This window comes from Macaca nemestrina, chromosome 15 (assembly GCF_043159975.1).
Source record: "Macaca nemestrina isolate mMacNem1 chromosome 15, mMacNem.hap1, whole genome shotgun sequence".
Taxonomy (NCBI): Eukaryota; Metazoa; Chordata; class Mammalia; order Primates; family Cercopithecidae; genus Macaca; species Macaca nemestrina.
Window position 1 is genome coordinate 64,384,618 of NC_092139.1, and position 21,941 is coordinate 64,406,558.

The window sequence follows — 21,941 nt, forward strand, 5'->3', positions numbered from 1 at the left end:
AGGTGTGTGGCTGGCCCAGCCTGACCGCAGCACCCTGGTGAGGGGTGGAGTGGGTGACTGGGCTTCCAGGAGCCCAGCATGAGGCCGGCACAGGGGTTGGGAGCAGGGGAGAGACCCAGATTCTGCTCCAAGGGGTCTTCCCACTGCCTGACTCCCACCAGGAGCCTGGCTAGGCCTTGCAACCCCTTGACCGGGTAGAGTTGTGGGCACTTGGGAGAGGCCTCAGCATGGCAGGCATCCCTAGCCAAAGCCCAGAGCAGGTCTCCCATCCAAGCAAAAGGCTGGAAAGCAGACAAGCCGTGCAGTTTGGATCCTGAAGCCGAGGACGCTTAGGGCCGCTGGGTCTGCTGGGCAGGGAGGGAGCCCTGTTCCTCCTCAGACCTAGGGCTCCGGCATAGCCCACCCACTGTGGGGGCTGGGGCCCCGCCCCACTCCAGGAAGCCCAGTGTGAGGGCAGAAGAGGAGGCAGGGGCGGGGCACGTGCAGATGCCTCGCGTGGGTGCCCATCCCCCCAGGCTTCCTGCAGAGCCCATGACTGGAGCCCTCCAGCAGCTGGCACCACCCTCGACATCCCTGCATTTATTGGTGTCCATTCAGCAGGGACTTCTGGCACCCTCCTTCCTCCTAGAGCGCATGGCAGTGGCTGGCTGGGGTAATAAAGAGCTGGCCCCACAGTACGGCCACCAAGGCCCTGATGTGGCGTCTGTGAGGGGTGGTGACTTCCGGCACCTCTGCACTCTGAGCTATGTCCCCCAAGATGGGTCAGTTTGCCCTCAGACCAGCCCTTCCTCCCCAGCGTTCCCAGGCCTGGGGCTTGGCACAGGGAGGCCCAGCCTGTGGCTGACCCCTCACCGCAGTTCACCGCTCCCGAATGGAGCCCACAGACTTCTTTCCCGGCGCTCCCGCTGTGTGTGTGGTGTGTGTGTGTGTGTATATGTGTACGTACGTACTGGCTGTACATGGTGTGGGTGTGGTGTGTGCCTGTGTGCGCATAGTGTGTGTGGCATGCACATGTGCTGTATGTGATGTGTGGCATGTGGTGTGTGCCTGTGAGTGGCATGGGTATGGTGTGTGTGTGTGTGTGCGCGCGCACACATGGGCCAACTGAGCCTGGGGATGAAGGCTGCCGCCCGCTCTGCCTGCCTCCCTGGGAGCCACAGAACGTGCACAGTCCTGTGCCAGGCTCTCCCTCGAGTTCCTCCTGGAGCTGGCAGGGGCCCTGCTGCCGCCCACCTGGCAGATGGCTCAGAGCCCTGCTTGGTGGCAGCGTGCAAAGTCTGAGCTGCACCCCCGCCCCAGGGTGGAAAAGCGACCTGTGGCAACCTGGACTGGTCCCTTCCTAGCGTCCTTCTCACAGCGTGCTTCGTGGGAGCTGTTAATTGCATGGAATAGACCTGTTTTCCCTTCTTAACCCCTAGTCTCTGCAGAGAGTGTTTTCTGCTCCCCTCCCATGGGCATCCGCCTGTTGACATCCTGGGTCTGGGATCTCAGCACAAAGCAGGGGCTGCCCTCCTGAGACCATCTAACCTGTAGCCTCCCCCTGACCATGGGGGCATGGGACTCCTTGCACAGCCCAGAGCAGGGTGCAGGTTCACTGGGGGCTCTCCAAGGCTGCGAGGCCTGGCCAGTCCCTGCTCGGCTAGGACCACCCAGTGCTGCTGCTCCCCGGGCCTGTCTCTCCCTCTGCCTGGGCTTTGTGCATCTGCTCCACCATGGGGCTGTGCACACAGGCCCCCTAGACCTGCCCGCCCACCCCTGGGCTAGATGAGTGCAAGAAATGGCCCATGGGGACCACTGGGCAGCCCTTGGGGAGGTGGGTTGGGCCCAGCGGGGAATTCCTTCTGTTTTGCTCCCCATGGTGTCCCCAGGGCTGGTCCCCAGCAGCTGCTTGCTGAGTGGGTGTTGGTTTGATTCCTCGGTGAATACCCCGGGCCTGTGTGCATGTGAACAGGTGTGTGTGGGTGTGATGTACTCGTGCGCATGTCCAGCCTAACCCCCTTGCCACCCCCTTGCCACCACGTGCTGCTCTGGACTCCGGCATGGGGGTGGAGACTGAAGAATGGGGCAGAGGAAGAGGAGCCAAGGGTCAAGGGGAGACACCAGGACACGGAGACAAAGGGTGCCAGGAGCAGGAAAGCACAGGTGTGGGCACCCACCCGAGGGGACAACTGTCACCACTCCTGCTGAAGTGGTTAAGAGAAGTTGGGTGGCACCAAGACATGGGCAGCCAGAAGTGCAGGCTTGGGAGGCTGAGGTGCTCCTGCCCAGCCAGCCCCTCCATGCCCTCCTCTCCCCCAGGCACGGCTCCTGCATGGCCCTGAGGGCCTTTCCACATGTGTCTGTCGCTGTCCGCAGTGTCCACCCTGGGGCGGCCTTCGAGGTGAGGGAACAGAGGAACAGGTGGCAGCAGGGGGCCTCCTGTGCGAGGCGCCTGACAGGGGTCCCATGCTCTGGTGCCGCCCTCCCCTCAGACACCAGCTGCAGCTCCCTTCCGCTGATTCAAAGATGACCAGAGCCCTCCACATCTCCCGCCTGGGCCTTGTTCTGCAACTCACAGCTCCTCACCAGCTGGGGTCGCCCAAGGATCCCCACGTGGGCAGCTGGCACACAGGCTGGGTTTTTATTGGAGGAAACATAAATAAAATAACGGTATTTGAGAGGGGAGGAAGGAGCACTATTTACAAATGAGTCTGGTGGGGCTCAGAGGTGCAACAGCAGCGCTGGGAGAACCAGCAGGATGGTGTGGGCAGCCAGGCTGGGTGCAGAGCTCTGCTCAAGGGGCTCCTGGCCCCGAGGGTCTGGCTTCTGGCCGCCCGACCTCGCTGGCTGGAACTGCAGTGTGGGGATGACCTGATGGATCCAGTTGTGGTGGGCGGTGACACGGATGTAGACACCTGGGCGGTTCTGCTGGGCGCAGCCTTCACCCCAGCTGATCACCCCGGCCTGCAGCCATGACTGACCCACGAGGCACACCAGAGGGCCGCCCGAGTCGCCCTGTGGGGGATGCAGAGGCACTGTCAGCCCACCTTGAGTTCCCGGAGACTCAGTTGCAGCCGCACAGGAGGCATGTAGCTCCACACTGGACTCCTCTCCATCCCAGAGCCTCCATGCCTGGCTCCCCCTCTCCTGCCAGTTGATTGACTAGAGTGCCTATTTTTTTAGTGTCCCCAGATCAACTAGGGGGTGTGTGCGTTGAAAATGCAGTTTCCAGGCTGGGCGCGGTGGCTCAAGCCTGTAATCCCAGCACTTTGGGAGGCCGAGACGGGCGGATCACAAGGTCAGGAGATCGAGACCAGCCTGGCTAATACGGTGAAACCCCGTCTCTACTAAAAAAAAATACAAAAAACTAGCCGGGCGAGGTGGCGGGCGCCTGTAGTCCCAGCTACTCGGGAGGCTGAGGCAGGAGAATGGCGTAGACCCGGGAGGCGGAGCTTGCAGTGAGCTGAGATGCGGCCACTGCACTCCAGCCTGGGCGACAGAGGGAGACTCTGTCTCAAAAAAAAAAGAAAATGCAGTTTCCTGTGCCCCACCCCAGAACCACTGACTCCTGGGATGGGGTCCAGGAATCTGCTTTTTCTTTTTTGAGACAGAGTCTCACTGTCGCCCAGGCTGGAGTGCAGTGGCGCGATCTCTGCTCACTTCAAGCTCCGCCTCCCAGGTTCACGCCATTCTCCTGCCTCAGCCTCCCAAGTAGCTGGGAGTACAGGCACCCACCACCACGCCTGGCTAATTTTTTGTATTTTTAGTAGAGACGGTTTCACCGTGTTAGCCAGGATGGTCTTGATCTCCTGACCTCGTGATCCGCCTGCTGCAGCCTCCCAAAGTGCTGGGATTACAGGCATGAGCCACCGCGCCCAGCCCGGAATCTGCTTTTTCGAAGCAAGCTGCTCAGCTGGTGGAATGCACAGCCCATGGAGCAGGGCATGATCCCACCCTGCCCTGGGCCCGGAGGCGGGGACTGAGTCCCCGTGGACACCACATTGCTCCCACCTTTCAGGCGTCCTTCTTGCCCTCCTCAAAGCCCGCGCACAGCATGTCATTCTTGATGGTTTTAGGTTGATAGCCAAATTCGGCGTCTTTGCTGCAGAGCAGGTTGCACTTGGGCGTGTCAATGATGGGCACAGCGAGTTTCTGCAGGATCCGCGGGTTGGGCAGGCGGTCTGGGGAGGGTCAGAACGGCCCGGGGCTCAACAGACTTCCTCATCAAGAACCCACGGCCTCGGGAACCACCACTCCTTCCTGCCTGCCCTTTCCTCATGTTTAGACTATCTCTGGCCTAGGGCACTGTGGGGCAGACATCCTCCCTCCTTCCAGGCAGCAGGCTGGGCCCTTTCTGTCCCCGTCTCCCTTCACCCCCTCTTCCTTCTGGGTCTGCTGCTGCTCCCCTCAGCCCCACCTATGTGAACAGAGACCGGGTGTGTGTATTAATACAGCAACAGGAAGACTGTGGGTTCAGAGTGGCCCCCAAGCCGCCCTGGGCCTTCTTGAGGCACATCCCTCATTATTTCCTAGCCGTGTTTCCTTACCTTGTTCACTGGAGCTGCCCCAGCCAGTGACCCAGCAGTTCATGCCCGTCTCAAAGATCACCGAGGGGTCGGGCAGGCGCACGGGGAGGATGTAATTGGTGAAGGACACTGGTTCCTCCAGCTCCACGAGGGCCACGTCGGCACTGGAGGCCATGCCCTCGTACAGGGGGTTGCTCTCCACCCGCCTCACCCGGGCATACACAGCGTGCGGCCCTGGCTGCACTAGCTGCCTTGCCCCCAGCAGGACCTGGTACAGGGACATCTCAGAGGTGCTGGCGGGAGAAGCAGAGAGGCCGTGTGAGGCTGCCCCTCATGTGGGGACAGGCCCAGGAGGGGCTGGGGCTCCTTCTCTGGCCACCATCGTGCCCCACACCTCTCTCTGCATGCTGTCTTTGAGAGCCATCTCTAGGACAGCCAGGTGTAGCAGTGATGCATGTTTACATTGAAGCCAGACCGCCCTCCTCAGATTTCCACCTCCACCCCTGGCCGCTGTGTGACCTTGGGGAAGTCACCTAACAAGTTCTCTGTGACGCAGCTTTCGCATCTGTGCTATGGGGACAGCCACAGTGCCTACCCGAAAGGCTGGCTGGGAGAGAACTACCCTCCAGGTGCAGCAGGGCCAGCACCACCTGTGGGCCTCTGGCAGGTGACCTGCCCTCTCTCAGCCCAAGTTTCTGATTTTTTTTTTCCCCTTAGAGACAGAGTTCTCATTCTGTCACCCAGGCTGCAGAGCAGTGACACAATTGTCGCTCATTGCAGCCTCCAACCCCTGGGTTCAAGCCATCCTCCCACCTCAGCTTCCTGAGTACTTGGGACCACAGGCACCACTGCACCTGGGTATTTTTTTTTTTTTTAAGTAGTACAGATAGGGTCTTGCTATGTTGCCCAGGCTGGTCTTGAACTCCTGGGTTCAACTAATCTGCCCGCCTTGGCCTCCCAAAGTGCTGGGATTATGGGCATGAGCCATCGTGCCTGGCCATAAGTATCTGAATTTAAGATGTGGGTTTTTTGTCATGATACTCTTTTAAAGATGAAGAAGAAAAAAGAAAAAAGAAAAAGATGTGGGGTTTAAAATAATTAGAGCTGTGGTGGTGAGGTGTGAGGTGAGGAACTTGAGACACACAGAAGGTGTGGGGCCAGGTGGTTCATACACGGCAGAGGGCTGGGTGGCCTGGCCTCTGCTCAGGGCTTTCTGGGGTGGCTCATGTGGGTGAGGGGAGGAAGGGCCATTCTGTCTGGTCCTTGGGCTTTGTGAGCAGAGTTCCTCCTGGGAAGAGTGTCGTGGAGCTGAGGTGTATGCGGGATGGGGAAAGGACAGGACAGGCCGGTGTGCAGAACCTGCCGGCGGCTTCCGCAGGGACCCACAGGGAGTGGGTGGAGGGGATGGAGGGGGTTGGAGGCCGTGCGAGGCGCCTCCCGCGGGCGGGAGCAGCGGTTGCAGTTGGAAGTTAGCCCTGGGGTTGGACCTAAGGGAAGCATCTGGCTGGAAAGGAGGCGGGGCTGGACCAGGAGCCCCCAGGGAGGTCACCCGCAGGACTTGGCGCGGCGGGCGCTGTCCGCGGCGGGTGCTGAACCGGCCGCGCGCGGGGCGCTGTCAGCGCTGCGGGCGGGGGCAGGGGCGGGCGGACTCACTTGGGGAAGCAGTGCGCGGCCGTCAGGACCCACCGCTCCGCGATGAGGCTGCCCCCGCAGAAGTGGCTTCCGTTGCGCTGGATGCTGACTTGCCAGGGCCACTCGCCCTCCTGCGCGTCCTGCCCGCCCACCATTCGGTTCAGCATCCTGGTGTGCCCACAGGCTGGGGGAGCATGGGGTGTGGGTGGGGGCGCTCACTGGGGCTGGTTCCATGGCCGAGGCTCAGCCCTCAGCCTCACACTCCAGTCCTCGGCCCTCCTGCCCCTGACCTGCCCGAAGACCTTGGGGAAGTGCGAGGCCTGAGCTTCTGGGCAGCCTGGGATACAGGCAGACCCTCCCTAGTTGCCCCCTGAGTCTGGCTCTCCATGCGGGGAAGGGCAACCTAACAGCTGCCTCGTGGGGGCCACAGAGACACTGAGATAACCCGGGAAGGGTCTTGTCCTAGGGCCTGACCCAAACAGGCACCTGGAAGGATGGAACGGGTGTCATGCCCTCTGCAAGGGAGCCACCCAGAGGGGGCCGGTCACTTTTCAGGGTGATCCTCAGACCCCGCCACCCTTGTCCTGCGCTGCGCCTCAATGCTCTGTGCTGGCCATCCTGCTCCCATGTGGACCTTCCTCCTCCTCTCCTTTCTGGGCTCCAGTTCCACGCAGCCCCCACTTTCCCCTCCTCTGGAATTCTCCAGTGCCCTTTGCGTTCCAAATTCCCTCTCGGTGTGAGTGTCCCTGTTTCAGTCCAGCCGGCTCCTGTCCCTCCCACCCCAGGGCCTTGGGTGCTTACCTGTTGCTGCCTTGGCCACCTGAGACCCTGGAAGTGAGGAGAGGGTGATCAGCCAGGCCAGGTGCAGCCTGGCCTACCCTCCCCAACCATGCAGCCCCTCTCCACTGACCCTCCCCTGCTCCGGAGGACTCCAGAAGGACAGTCCACAGAGGGACCTCACAGGAGAGCCCAAGGGCCTGCAGTTTCCCCCCAGGGCTGGCTCTGCCATATGCTCAGGCCCAGGCCCATGGGCCAGAGCTTATCTGCAAGGGTGGATGCTCCTTGCCACATGGGGAGCTGGTCAGGAGGTGCCAGTGAAGGGATCCCCAGGCTAGATGTCCCCTTCTCATCCTGGCAAGGGTTCTCTCTCTCCACACTCCCCACCCATCCTTGTCTGGAAGTTTCTGGGGAGGGTCCAGCCTTCAGCCCTGACACTGTGGGGTTGGCCTTTTCTCCTGGAACAGCTTGGAGCAGAAGAGGCCCAGGAACTGTCTCTGCATTTGAGCTGCCCAGGCTCTCTCACAGTCTGCTCCAGAATGGGCAGGTCTTCTTCCCCAAGTCTCACTTTGGTCCTGAGGCTGAGGCCTGAGCCCCACAGGCTTCGCCCTGGCCTCAGGGGGGTAGAGAAGGTACAGTGGTCTGCATTGGCCACCAGAGATCAGCCTTGTCAAGATTCCAGAGTCCCAAGAGCTGACCCCTCTCCCAGGCATGCAGCAGGCTCTGCAGGCGAGACCCAGGACCCCCTGCTGGACTGTGCAAGGGGGACTTTGGGGCGGATACGGTGAGGGGCCAGGAAGAGAAGTAAGGTATGGGATCGTTCAGGGGAACCAAGGATGGGACATTGCCTCCCACACCGAGGACACAAAGGACCTCTTGCTGGGCCTTTAACCAAACACTGGAGCCTCTACCCCAGCTTGGAGACCCCAGTCAGGACCACAGTGTACAGCCCCAGGGGTAGCAAAGCCTGGAACTGCCTGGCCTTGAGTCCTCTCACCACCCCTGCACTCCGTGCGTCTGCTTCTGTGGGGGCAGATTTGCCCGTAGCTGGGCGGGGGGTTAGAACAGGCACCTCCCCACATCTCGGCCCTCAGCTTCCCCTTAACCTCCAGTGCCTTCTGGGACCCAGCCTGGCTGCTATGGACCATGTCTTCGCTCCGCCTGGAAAAGATAACCAGTTCCCTGAAGTCAAGGGGCTGTGGGGACAGGAAGTGGCCATGGAGTGCTCAAGCACCCCGAGGGTTTTTACGGCATCCTCTTCCTTCCTGTCTGGCTCACAGTCTGGGGGGCACCTTCCCCAACACCATTGGTGGGCAGAGACACCCCTGGGGGGTGCTGGACAATAAGGCAGCAAGCTGCGAGGGGGCAGCTGTGGATGGGCAGGAGGAGGAGGTAGAGAAGGTGCAGGGCAGGCAAAGGGGTCCCCTGCAGATGCGGGGTCAGGAGCAACGGGAAATGGAGAGTCTGCCCTGGATGCTCTGCTCATTAATTTGTGCTAATTAGGTGCCCTTTTAAAATGCAAACACCCCCAGGAGGGTTATTCCCTGACCCCCCCCCAACCCCGACCCCTTGCTCCTTCCAAGCCTGAGGATCCTGCTTGCAGAAGAGCGCATACTGTCAGGCCTTCTCACCCTCTGGGAGTCTGCAGAAGCTGTGTCTCTATGCTCCCGGCCTGAGCACTGCCCCCTCCAGCGATGCCTCCTCCCCGTGCAGATCCTTCCTTCCTGAAGTGACCCTGTACTTCTCATTTAGGCAGAGTCTTCTGGCCTGTGAGTGCTTGCTCCCCTCACCCCACAATCTGGATGCCCTTCCCCTAGTCTCTGTAAATCCTAGTCTTCTTTTTTTTTTTTTTTTTTTTTTTTGAGACAAAGTCTCACTGTGTCACCCAGGCTGGAGTACAGTGGCACAATCTCAGCTCACTGAAAGCTCCGCCTCCCGGGTTCATGCCATTCTCCTGCCTCAGTCTCCCAAGTAGCTGGGACTACAGGTGCCCACCACCGCGCCCAGCTAATTTTTTGTATTTTTTAGTAGAGACGGGGTTTCACCATGGTCTCGATCTCCTGACCTCGGCCTCCCAAAGTGCTGGGATTACAGGCGTGAGCCACGGCGCCCAGCCAAGTCCTAGTCTTGATCTAGAGATCAAGGCCCAACTGAATGCTGCCTCCTCCAGGAAGCCTTCCTTGCTGCTTGCATTGTCTATCTTGGAAGCCCCATACTCTCTCTCTAGCTCTCTGTCCTTCTGATGGGAGCTCTGCCTACAACACCCTGGAGCCAGAATCAAGTCTTATCTTAGCCCAGGAGCTCCAAGAAGGCAAAGGCTGCGTCTGGGGGACCTGAGCTCAGGAAATGTGTGGAGAGACACAAGTGTGGCTGTGGGGGCTGATCGGAAATGGGTGATGTGGAGAGCTGAGCCCTCCAGGGTGGGCGCCTTGTGGGGGCTGGAAGCAACAGACAGGGGTGCCGGGGATGTCGGGAGCATTGTTTGGGGCCTGGGCCTGTGATTCGCTGGTAGCTGGTGGGGATGGTGAAGCCTAGGACTCTAGTGGGTGCCAGCCAAAGACCTGGTGGGGGTGCCACCCTGGGGCTGGGGGTGAGGACGCATCCAGGAGTCCAGCCTCTGGTCATAGCTGTTGGTGAACCAACTGCTAAACTCATTGCCCAAGAGTTTTGGCAATGACCTTGGTTCCTCACCCCGCTCAGGGGCAGTCACTGCCTTCCACCTTCTGTGCAGATGGCTCGCTCAGAAGGCACCATCATCCTTGTGCTGGGAGGCTGGGGGGGATGGGGTGGGGGAGGCCGGGCCAGAGGGGCCACTCTGGTGCCCTCCTGCCCAGGAGAACTAGGAAGCCAGGAGTGCTGGCTAAGCTGCAGCCTGGGATGACCCGACCCAGCCCCGGGAGGTGACTTGAGGACAGGGAAGTGTGGTGGCTGCCGGGCTGGCCAGGCTAGCCCAGGAATGTGAGAGGGTTTCCCTGACAGAGAGTGTCCTGACCTGCAGGGAGGACCTGGCAGGTGGGGCCCCCTGGTTGGCACCTGCTATCCCTGACCCAGGACTGGGAGACGGCACAGTGGCGCATTGCCAGTTCCTCTGTCAGCAGGGGATAGGGCCCTCTGCCACCTGCACCCCCTGCCCCCAGCTCTCTATTGAGCCCGCAGCCAGCCTGCTGGGGCTTCCAGGCACAGGCAGCAGCCCTGGCTCGGCCACCCTCCCACCCCAAGAATGATGGTCCAGGCACTTGGAGCCTGAGTTCACATCCTGCACATACGAGGCTTCTGTCCTCACCTAGAGAATGGGGGGAGAGGCTGGAGAGAATGAAGTGGCAGGAAGCAGGGAGCCTGGCCAGAACTGGCACACCAGAGCCCACGGAGAGGCATGGGAGGAGGCCTTGCCCAGTTATGGCAGTGGGGTCCTCTGCGGCCTGTGTGCACACCTCCCACCCTGCCCTCCCCACTTTGGGCTCCCCAGTTGACACATCTAGAGCCTTCCCACCTGCTCAGGGGCAGGAGGGATGGCCTGTCCCACAGCCCTGGCCTGTCCCAGGGAGTAGGGGGCTGAGCTGAAGCCTCAGGCAGTGCAGCGGGGCCTGTTGGGCGACTGCAGCTCCCCGACCCTGCACCTTTGTCACTCACCAAAACACAGCAGCAGCAGGAGCGGCACCGCAGCGGGACGCCTCATGTCCTCAGGCCTGGCTGGGGCACAGGGCTGGGGTCGGCGGTGGCAGAAGTGTTGAAGCAGGAGCGAGGTGCAGGCTCCATGAAATGGAGTTTTATGCTGGAGATGAGCACAGGCCCGGCTATGCTGCCCAACCCGATGGCCCGGCCTGTCCAGCTCCTCTCCTCAGGAAGGAAGCGCCCAGAGCCGACTCCTCTGTGACCTGGCCCTGAACCCTGAGACCCCCGGGCAGACCCCTCAAGTCAGCGCGGCGCGGGGTGCCGTTGGCCTTGGTTCCTGGACCCTGAACACCCAGCACACCCCAAGCTGACCGCGGTGCACGCGAAGTCCGTCCAGCTTCATTCATTATTATTATTTTATTTATTTTTTTAATTTTTTGAGGCGGAGTCTTGCTCTGTCGCCCAGGCTGGAGCGCAATCTCGGTTCACTGCAAGCTCCGCCTCCCGGGTTCAAGCCATTCTCCTGCCTCAGCTTCCAGAGTAGCTGGGACTAAAGTCACCCGCCAACATGCCCGGCTAATTTTTTGTATTTTAGTAGAGACGGGGTTTCACCATGTTGGCCAGGCTGGTCGCGATCTCCTGACATCGTGATCGGTCCTCAGCCTTCCAAAGTGCTGGGATTACAGGGATGAGCCACCGCGCCCGGCCTCATTCAGTATTTTATTGAGCGCCGACGGAACACAGTGGGGCTAGGCAGCGCTGGTGGGAAAGTCAGGGACAGGGGTGTTTGTGGGGCCAAGGGCAGGGGAGGCGATGGGACATGGGGCGGGGTCCGGGGTTGGCCCCAGCGACCCTCCTCCCGGGACACCAGGCCCCAGAAGTCCCCCAGGCGCGCGTCAGCCCGGCCCAGGTGGCCGACACTGGCTCCGGCTGCCGTCCCTCGGGTGGGACGGGTGCTTCCCGGCACCAGGCGGGGCGGAAGCGGCTCCGGGAAGGCCGGGCCGTGGTGACAGTCTCGGTGTTGCCGCCTGGCTGTGGGCGCGGCGCCGCGGCGTAAGAGACTCGGGGAGGAAGTTATTTGGGGCACGGAGCTGACGTCAGAGCCAGAGTGGGGCCGGGCCGCGGGGTCGGGGGCGCCGGGCCTCAGTTTCCCCGCCGGCGCCGGGGGTGTACTCGTGGGCGGGGCGGGGCCCGGGCGGCTCCGGGCGGGGCTAGGGGGTGAGGGCGTTCCCGCCTCAGCCTTGTCCGCGCGCGTCGTGGTGCTGCCCTCTGGTGGGCGCGGGGCGCGGCGCAGACGTCCGGGGCGCGGGCGGGGCTCTCCCAGCCTCCTGGTCGCGGCTCCGGCTCCCTGAGCAGCCCTCCCTAGCCCTGCCCTCCCACCTCTCCGCCTCCACCGCCCCCTCCCACCCTCCCCGCCCCTCCCGCTCTAGTCCCTGGAGTTCCCGGGTCGGGGGTGGGAGGCGGGCTGGGCAGTCCCTGGGGGGCTGGAGGGAACGAGGGAACGAGGGAGGGCGGAGTGGGAAGAGGAGACTCCAAACGTATTCATTCATTTATTCATTCATTCAGTCAATCATTTCTGAACGGATTTGAGCCCAATACCGTCCCAGGTTTGGGGAATACAGACGTGACTCAAACAGACCTCACCTCACAGTGTGAGGGAGAGGACAGGACATCATTTAGCAGATAATCTCTAATTATAAACCGCGATGGGCCAGGTGCAGTGGCTCACACCTGTAATCCCAACACTTTGGGAGGCCAAGGCAGACGGATCACCTGAGGTCAGGAGTTCGAGACCAGCCTGGCCAACATGGTGAAAGACAAAATACCCCATCTCTACTAAAATACAAAATTAGCCGGACATGGTGGTGGGCGCCTGTGATCCTAGCTACTCAGGAGACTGAGGCAGGAGAATCACTTGAACCCGGGAGGCGGAGATGGTAGGGACACAAGATTACACCACTGCACTTCAGCCTGGGAGACAGTGAGACAACGTCTCAAAAAAAAAAAATTAATAATAATAATTATTATTATTATAAACCACAGAAAGTGTTTCAAAGTGTCTGGGTGACCACATTTCTCCAGCACCCGATGGTCGGGTCACTGGTGGGCTCTCAGAGGCAGTCTTAGAGCCTCTCAGGTAACTACTTCCTCTTGGCACCTTTCTCTGTGTTCCTTGGTGTCTGCTCCCTAACCCTCCTTTTAAGCCCATTCTTCTAAGGGTGGCTCCGCCTTAAATTCAAGCAAGTTGGCCGGGCACGGTGGCTCAAGCGTGTAATCCCAGCACTTTGGGAGGCCGAGGTGGGTGGATCACGAGGTCAGGAGATCGAGACCATCCTGGCTAACACGGTGAAACCCCGTCTCTACTAAAAATACAAAAAAAAAAAAAACCTAGCCGGGCGTGGTGGCGGGCGCCTGTAGTCCCAGCTACTCGGAGGCTGAGGCGGGAGAATGGCGTGAACCCGGGAGGTGGAGCCTGCAGTGAGCCGAGATCGGGCCACTGCACTCCAGCCTGGGCCACACAGCGAGACTCCTCTCAAAAAAAAAAAAAAAAATTCAAGCAAGTGACAAAAGTCAAGAGGACGACAGGGAAAGCTGGGCTCTTGAGGAACAAGGCACAGCCACGCCGGCGATTAGAGAATCAGGAACCCAGACTCGCCTCCATGTCCCTGTGCCTGGAGCCCACGGACCCAAGGCTGAGAACAGGCCCCTTCCTCACAGCAACCACCCAACAAATGAAGAGGGCGTTAAAATCCAGAAAGATTTTTATGGTTTTTTGTTTGTTTGTTTGTTTGTTTTTGAGACAGAATCTCACTCTGTTGCCCAGGCTGGAGTGCAGTGGCACAATCTCGGCTCACTGCAACCTCTGCCTCCCAGGTTCAAGCGTTCCTCCTGTCTCAGCCCCTCTAGTAGCTGGGATTGCAGGCACATGCCACCACGGCCAGCTAATTTTTGTATTTTTAGTAGAGACAGAGTTTCGCCATATTGGCCAGGCTGGTCTCGAACTCCCGACCTCAGGTGATCCACCCGCCTCAGCCTCCCAAAGTGCTGGGATTATAGGCGTGAGCCACCGTGCCCAGCCTGTTTCCACCTTTTGGCTTTTGTGAATAATGATGCTTGAACTTGGGTGTACAGATATCTGTTTTAGACACTGCTTTCAATTCTTTTGTGAATATACCCAGAAGTGGAATTGCTGGATCAAATGGGAATTCTTCATTTAATTTTTTGAGGAATAGGCAAAATGTTTCCCAAATTTTTAAGAGAAAATTAATGACTAAATATTGAAGATAATCCAACTTCTAAAAATGCCCTTAATTATTATTATTATTATTAATTTTGGAGACACAGTCTTGCTCTCTCACTCAGGCTGGAGTGCAGTGGTGTGATCTTGGCTCACTCCATCCTCTGTCTCCCAGGGTCAAACAATTCTCCTGCCTCAGCCTCCTGAGTACCTGGGATTACAGGTGCCCACCACTACACCTAGCTAATTTTTGTAATTTTAGTAGAGCCAGGGTTTCACCATATTTCCCAGGCTGGTCTCAAACTCCTAACTTCATGTAATCTGCCTGCATTGGCCTCTCAAAGTGAGATTACAGGCATGAGCCACTGCACCTGGCCAGCGGCCCTTAGTTATTAATATTCAAGTCCATTCTTTTTTTTTTTTTTTTTTTTTTGAGACGGAGTCTCACTCTGTCGCCCAGGTTGGAGTGCAGTGGCCGGATCTCAGCTCACTGCAAGTTCTGCCTCCTGGGTTTACATCATTCTCCTGCCTCAGCCTCCCAAGTAGCTGGGACTACAGGGGCCCGCCACCATGCCTGGCTAATTTTTGTATTTTTAGTAGAGACAGGGTTTCACCGTGTTGTTCAGGCTGGTCTTGAACTCCTGACCCCAGGCGATCCACCGCCTCGGCCTCCAAAAGTGCTGGGATTACAGGCATGAGTCACCACGCCTGGTGGTTTTTTTTGTTTGTTTTGTTTTGTTTTGTTTCTTTAAGTTATAGTATGTTCGTTTTTTGTTTTTTGTTTTTTGTTGAGATGGAGTCTTGCTCTGTTGCCCAGGCTGGAGTGCAGTGGCATGATCTTGGCTCATTGCAGGCTCTGCCTCCCGGTTCACGCCATTCTCCTGCCTCAGCCTCCCGAGTAGCTGGGACTACAGGCGCCCGCCACCATGCCCAGCTAATTTTTTTGCATTTTTTTAGTAGAGACGGGGTTTCACCGTGTTGCCCAGATTGGTCTTGAACTCCTGACCTCAGGTGATCCACCAGCCTCAGCTTCCCAAAGTGCTAGGATTGCAGGCGTGAGCCACCGCGCCGGCCTCTACCTTTATTTTTTTTAAATATAATGTATTTAATTGTAGGCTTATAAAATTTATTTATTTATTTATTTATTTATTTATTTATTTATTTTTTGAGACGGAGTCTCGCTGTGTCTCCCAGGCTGGAGTGCAGTGGCGTGATCTCGGCTCACTGCAAGCTCCGCCTCCCGGGTTCACGCCATTCTCCTGCCTCAGCCTCCCAAGTAGCTGGGAGTACAGGCACCCACCACCACGCCTGGCTAATTTTTTGTATTTTTAGTAGAGACGGTTTCACCGTGTTAGCCAGGATGGTCTTGATCTCCTGACCTCGTGATCCGCCTGCTGCAGCCTCCCAAAGTGCTGGGATTACAGGCATGAGCCACCGCGCCCAGCCCGGAATCTGCTTTTTCGAAGCAAGCTGCTCAGCTGGTGGAATGCACAGCCCATGGAGCAGGGCATGATCCCACCCTGCCCTGGGCCCGGAGGCGGGGACTGAGTCCCCGTGGACACCACATTGCTCCCACCTTTCAGGCGTCCTTCTTGCCCTCCTCAAAGCCCGCGCACAGCATGTCATTCTTGATGGTTTTAGGTTGATAGCCAAATTCGGCGTCTTTGCTGCAGAGCAGGTTGCACTTGGGCGTGTCAATGATGGGCACAGCGAGTTTCTGCAGGATCCGCGGGTTGGGCAGGCGGTCTGGGGAGGGTCAGAACGGCCCGGGGCTCAACAGACTTCCTCATCAAGAACCCACGGCCTCGGGAACCACCACTCCTTCCTGCCTGCCCTTTCCTCATGTTTAGACTATCTCTGGCCTAGGGCACTGTGGGGCAGACATCCTCCCTCCTTCCAGGCAGCAGGCTGGGCCCTTTCTGTCCCCGTCTCCCTTCACCCCCTCTTCCTTCTGGGTCTGCTGCTGCTCCCCTCAGCCCCACCTATGTGAACAGAGACCGGGTGTGTGTATTAATACAGCAACAGGAAGACTGTGGGTTCAGAGTGGCCCCCAAGCCGCCCTGGGCCTTCTTGAGGCACATCCCTCATTATTTCCTAGCCGTGTTTCCTTACCTTGTTCACTGGAGCTGCCCCAGCCAGTGACCCAGCAGTTCATGCCCGTCTCAAAGATCACCGAGGGGTCGGGCAGGCGCACGGGGAGGATGTAATTGGTGAAGGACACTGGTTCCTCCAGCTCCACGAGGGCCACGTCGGCACTGGAGGCCATGCCCTCGTACAGGGGGTTGCTCTCCACCCGCCTCACCCGGGCATACACAGCGTGCGGCCCTGGCTGCACTAGCTGCCTTGCCCCCAGCAGGACCTGGTACAGGGACATCTCAGAGGTGCTGGCGGGAGAAGCAGAGAGGCCGTGTGAGGCTGCCCCTCATGTGGGGACAGGCCCAGGAGGGGCTGGGGCTCCTTCTCTGGCCACCATCGTGCCCCACACCTCTCTCTGCATGCTGTCTTTGAGAGCCATCTCTAGGACAGCCAGGTGTAGCAGTGATGCATGTTTACATTGAAGCCAGACCGCCCTCCTCAGATTTCCACCTCCACCCCTGGCCGCTGTGTGACCTTGGGGAAGTCACCTAACAAGTTCTCTGTGACGCAGCTTTCGCATCTGTGCTATGGGGACAGCCACAGTGCCTACCCGAAAGGCTGGCTGGGAGAGAACTACCCTCCAGGTGCAGCAGGGCCAGCACCACCTGTGGGCCTCTGGCAGGTGACCTGCCCTCTCTCAGCCCAAGTTTCTGATTTTTTTTTTCCCCTTAGAGACAGAGTTCTCATTCTGTCACCCAGGCTGCAGAGCAGTGACACAATTGTCGCTCATTGCAGCCTCCAACCCCTGGGTTCAAGCCATCCTCCCACCTCAGCTTCCTGAGTACTTGGGACCACAGGCACCACTGCACCTGGGTATTTTTTTTTTTTTTTAAGTAGTACAGATAGGGTCTTGCTATGTTGCCCAGGCTGGTCTTGAACTCCTGGGTTCAACTAATCTGCCCGCCTTGGCCTCCCAAAGTGCTGGGATTATGGGCATGAGCCATCGTGCCTGGCCATGAGTATCTGAATTTAAGATGTGGGTTTTTTGTCATGATACTCTTTTAAAGATGAAGAAGAAAAAAGAAAAAAGAAAAAGATGTGGGGTTTAAAATAATTAGAGCTGTGGTGGTGAGGTGTGAGGTGAGGAACTTGAGACACACAGAAGGTGTGGGGCCAGGTGGTTCATACACGGCAGAGGGCTGGGTGGCCTGGCCTCTGCTCAGGGCTTTCTGGGGTGGCTCATGTGGGTGAGGGGAGGAAGGGCCATTCTGTCTGGTCCTTGGGCTTTGTGAGCAGAGTTCCTCCTGGGAAGAGTGTCGTGGAGCTGAGGTGTATGCGGGATGGGGAAAGGACAGGACAGGCCGGTGTGCAGAACCTGCCGGCGGCTTCCGCAGGGACCCACAGGGAGTGGGTGGAGGGGATGGAGGGGGTTGGAGGCCGTGCGAGGCGCCTCCCGCGGGCGGGAGCAGCGGTTGCAGTTGGAAGTTAGCCCTGGGGTTGGACCTAAGGGAAGCATCTGGCTGGAAAGGAGGCGGGGCTGGACCAGGAGCCCCCAGGGAGGTCACCCGCAGGACTTGGCGCGGCGGGCGCTGTCCGCGGCGGGTGCTGAACCGGCCGCGCGCGGGGCGCTGTCAGCGCTGCGGGCGGGGGCAGGGGCGGGCGGACTCACTTGGGGAAGCAGTGCGCGGCCGTCAGGACCCACCGCTCCGCGATGAGGCTGCCCCCGCAGAAGTGGCTTCCGTTGCGCTGGATGCTGACTTGCCAGGGCCACTCGCCCTCCTGCGCGTCCTGCCCGCCCACCATTCGGTTCAGCATCCTGGTGTGCCCACAGGCTGGGGGAGCATGGGGTGTGGGTGGGGGCGCTCACTGGGGCTGGTTCCATGGCCGAGGCTCAGCCCTCAGCCTCACACTCCAGTCCTCGGCCCTCCTGCCCCTGACCTGCCCGAAGACCTTGGGGAAGTGCGAGGCCTGAGCTTCTGGGCAGCCTGGGATACAGGCAGACCCTCCCTAGTTGCCCCCTGAGTCTGGCTCTCCATGCGGGGAAGGGCAACCTAACAGCTGCCTCGTGGGGGCCACAGAGACACTGAGATAACCCGGGAAGGGTCTTGTCCTAGGGCCTGACCCAAACAGGCACCTGGAAGGATGGAACGGGTGTCATGCCCTCTGCAAGGGAGCCACCCAGAGGGGGCCGGTCACTTTTCAGGGTGATCCTCAGACCCCGCCACCCTTGTCCTGCGCTGCGCCTCAATGCTCTGTGCTGGCCATCCTGCTCCCATGTGGACCTTCCTCCTCCTCTCCTTTCTGGGCTCCAGTTCCACGCAGCCCCCACTTTCCCCTCCTCTGGAATTCTCCAGTGCCCTTTGCGTTCCAAATTCCCTCTCGGTGTGAGTGTCCCTGTTTCAGTCCAGCCGGCTCCTGTCCCTCCCACCCCAGGGCCTTGGGTGCTTACCTGTTGCTGCCTTGGCCACCTGAGACCCTGGAAGTGAGGAGAGGGTGATCAGCCAGGCCAGGTGCAGCCTGGCCTACCCTCCCCAACCATGCAGCCCCTCTCCACTGACCCTCCCCTGCTCCGGAGGACTCCAGAAGGACAGTCCACAGAGGGACCTCACAGGAGAGCCCAAGGGCCTGCAGTTTCCCCCCAGGGCTGGCTCTGCCATATGCTCAGGCCCAGGCCCATGGGCCAGAGCTTATCTGCAAGGGTGGATGCTCCTTGCCACATGGGGAGCTGGTCAGGAGGTGCCAGTGAAGGGATCCCCAGGCTAGATGTCCCCTTCTCATCCTGGCAAGGGTTCTCTCTCTCCACACTCCCCACCCATCCTTGTCTGGAAGTTTCTGGGGAGGGTCCAGCCTTCAGCCCTGACACTGTGGGGTTGGCCTTTTCTCCTGGAACAGCTTGGAGCAGAAGAGGCCCAGGAACTGTCTCTGCATTTGAGCTGCCCAGGCTCTCTCACAGTCTGCTCCAGAATGGGCAGGTCTTCTTCCCCAAGTCTCACTTTGGTCCTGAGGCTGAGGCCTGAGCCCCACAGGCTTCGCCCTGGCCTCAGGGGGGTAGAGAAGGTACAGTGGTCTGCATTGGCCACCAGAGATCAGCCTTGTCAAGATTCCAGAGTCCCAAGAGCTGACCCCTCTCCCAGGCATGCAGCAGGCTCTGCAGGCGAGACCCAGGACCCCCTGCTGGACTGTGCAAGGGGGACTTTGGGGCGGATACGGTGAGGGGCCAGGAAGAGAAGTAAGGTATGGGATCGTTCAGGGGAACCAAGGATGGGACATTGCCTCCCACACCGAGGACACAAAGGACCTCTTGCTGGGCCTTTAACCAAACACTGGAGCCTCTACCCCAGCTTGGAGACCCCAGTCAGGACCACAGTGTACAGCCCCAGGGGTAGCAAAGCCTGGAACTGCCTGGCCTTGAGTCCTCTCACCACCCCTGCACTCCGTGCGTCTGCTTCTGTGGGGGCAGATTTGCCCGTAGCTGGGCGGGGGGTTAGAACAGGCACCTCCCCACATCTCGGCCCTCAGCTTCCCCTTAACCTCCAGTGCCTTCTGGGACCCAGCCTGGCTGCTATGGACCATGTCTTCGCTCCGCCTGGAAAAGATAACCAGTTCCCTGAAGTCAAGGGGCTGTGGGGACAGGAAGTGGCCATGGAGTGCTCAAGCACCCCGAGGGTTTTTACGGCATCCTCTTCCTTCCTGTCTGGCTCACAGTCTGGGGGGCACCTTCCCCAACACCATTGGTGGGCAGAGACACCCCTGGGGGGTGCTGGACAATAAGGCAGCAAGCTGCGAGGGGGCAGCTGTGGATGGGCAGGAGGAGGAGGTAGAGAAGGTGCAGGGCAGGCAAAGGGGTCCCCTGCAGATGCGGGGTCAGGAGCAACGGGAAATGGAGAGTCTGCCCTGGATGCTCTGCTCATTAATTTGTGCTAATTAGGTGCCCTTTTAAAATGCAAACACCCCCAGGAGGGTTATTCCCTGACCCCCCCCCAACCCCGACCCCTTGCTCCTTCCAAGCCTGAGGATCCTGCTTGCAGAAGAGCGCATACTGTCAGGCCTTCTCACCCTCTGGGAGTCTGCAGAAGCTGTGTCTCTATGCTCCCGGCCTGAGCACTGCCCCCTCCAGCGATGCCTCCTCCCCGTGCAGATCCTTCCTTCCTGAAGTGACCCTGTACTTCTCATTTAGGCAGAGTCTTCTGGCCTGTGAGTGCTTGCTCCCCTCACCCCACAATCTGGATGCCCTTCCCCTAGTCTCTGTAAATCCTAGTCTTCTTTTTTTTTTTTTTTTTTTTTTTTGAGACAAAGTCTCACTGTGTCACCCAGGCTGGAGTACAGTGGCACAATCTCAGCTCACTGAAAGCTCCGCCTCCCGGGTTCATGCCATTCTCCTGCCTCAGTCTCCCAAGTAGCTGGGACTACAGGTGCCCACCACCGCGCCCAGCTAATTTTTTGTATTTTTTAGTAGAGACGGGGTTTCACCATGGTCTCGATCTCCTGACCTCGGCCTCCCAAAGTGCTGGGATTACAGGCGTGAGCCACGGCGCCCAGCCAAGTCCTAGTCTTGATCTAGAGATCAAGGCCCAACTGAATGCTGCCTCCTCCAGGAAGCCTTCCTTGCTGCTTGCATTGTCTATCTTGGAAGCCCCATACTCTCTCTCTAGCTCTCTGTCCTTCTGATGGGAGCTCTGCCTACAACACCCTGGAGCCAGAATCAAGTCTTATCTTAGCCCAGGAGCTCCAAGAAGGCAAAGGCTGCGTCTGGGGGACCTGAGCTCAGGAAATGTGTGGAGAGACACAAGTGTGGCTGTGGGGGCTGATCGGAAATGGGTGATGTGGAGAGCTGAGCCCTCCAGGGTGGGCGCCTTGTGGGGGCTGGAAGCAACAGACAGGGGTGCCGGGGATGTCGGGAGCATTGTTTGGGGCCTGGGCCTGTGATTCGCTGGTAGCTGGTGGGGATGGTGAAGCCTAGGACTCTAGTGGGTGCCAGCCAAAGACCTGGTGGGGGTGCCACCCTGGGGCTGGGGGTGAGGACGCATCCAGGAGTCCAGCCTCTGGTCATAGCTGTTGGTGAACCAACTGCTAAACTCATTGCCCAAGAGTTTTGGCAATGACCTTGGTTCCTCACCCCGCTCAGGGGCAGTCACTGCCTTCCACCTTCTGTGCAGATGGCTCGCTCAGAAGGCACCATCATCCTTGTGCTGGGAGGCTGGGGGGGATGGGGTGGGGGAGGCCGGGCCAGAGGGGCCACTCTGGTGCCCTCCTGCCCAGGAGAACTAGGAAGCCAGGAGTGCTGGCTAAGCTGCAGCCTGGGATGACCCGACCCAGCCCCGGGAGGTGACTTGAGGACAGGGAAGTGTGGTGGCTGCCGGGCTGGCCAGGCTAGCCCAGGAATGTGAGAGGGTTTCCCTGACAGAGAGTGTCCTGACCTGCAGGGAGGACCTGGCAGGTGGGGCCCCCTGGTTGGCACCTGCTATCCCTGACCCAGGACTGGGAGACGGCACAGTGGCGCATTGCCAGTTCCTCTGTCAGCAGGGGATAGGGCCCTCTGCCACCTGCACCCCCTGCCCCCAGCTCTCTATTGAGCCCGCAGCCAGCCTGCTGGGGCTTCCAGGCACAGGCAGCAGCCCTGGCTCGGCCACCCTCCCACCCCAAGAATGATGGTCCAGGCACTTGGAGCCTGAGTTCACATCCTGCACATACGAGGCTTCTGTCCTCACCTAGAGAATGGGGGGAGAGGCTGGAGAGAATGAAGTGGCAGGAAGCAGGGAGCCTGGCCAGAACTGGCACACCAGAGCCCACGGAGAGGCATGGGAGGAGGCCTTGCCCAGTTATGGCAGTGGGGTCCTCTGCGGCCTGTGTGCACACCTCCCACCCTGCCCTCCCCACTTTGGGCTCCCCAGTTGACACATCTAGAGCCTTCCCACCTGCTCAGGGGCAGGAGGGATGGCCTGTCCCACAGCCCTGGCCTGTCCCAGGGAGTAGGGGGCTGAGCTGAAGCCTCAGGCAGTGCAGCGGGGCCTGTTGGGCGACTGCAGCTCCCCGACCCTGCACCTTTGTCACTCACCAAAACACAGCAGCAGCAGGAGCGGCACCGCAGCGGGACGCCTCAT

General features: G+C 59.5%; 1 protein-coding gene and 1 pseudogene across 1 annotated transcript; both read right to left on the bottom strand.

The window, feature by feature from the left end:
- Nucleotides 1-2,618: 2,618 nt before the first annotated feature.
- On the bottom strand, nucleotides 2,619-10,590 carry LOC139358883 (serine protease 27-like; annotated as a pseudogene).
- Nucleotides 10,591-15,343: 4,753 nt separating this feature from the next.
- On the bottom strand, nucleotides 15,344-21,941 carry LOC139358884 (serine protease 27-like). The gene is made up of 5 exons (XM_071080934.1): nucleotides 21,896-21,941; nucleotides 18,290-18,316; nucleotides 17,510-17,672; nucleotides 15,877-16,148; nucleotides 15,344-15,510 (listed from the first exon to the last, which is right to left on the bottom strand). Exons 1-5 carry the CDS (start codon nucleotides 21,939-21,941, stop codon nucleotides 15,344-15,346), a joined length of 675 nt encoding a protein of 224 aa, XP_070937035.1.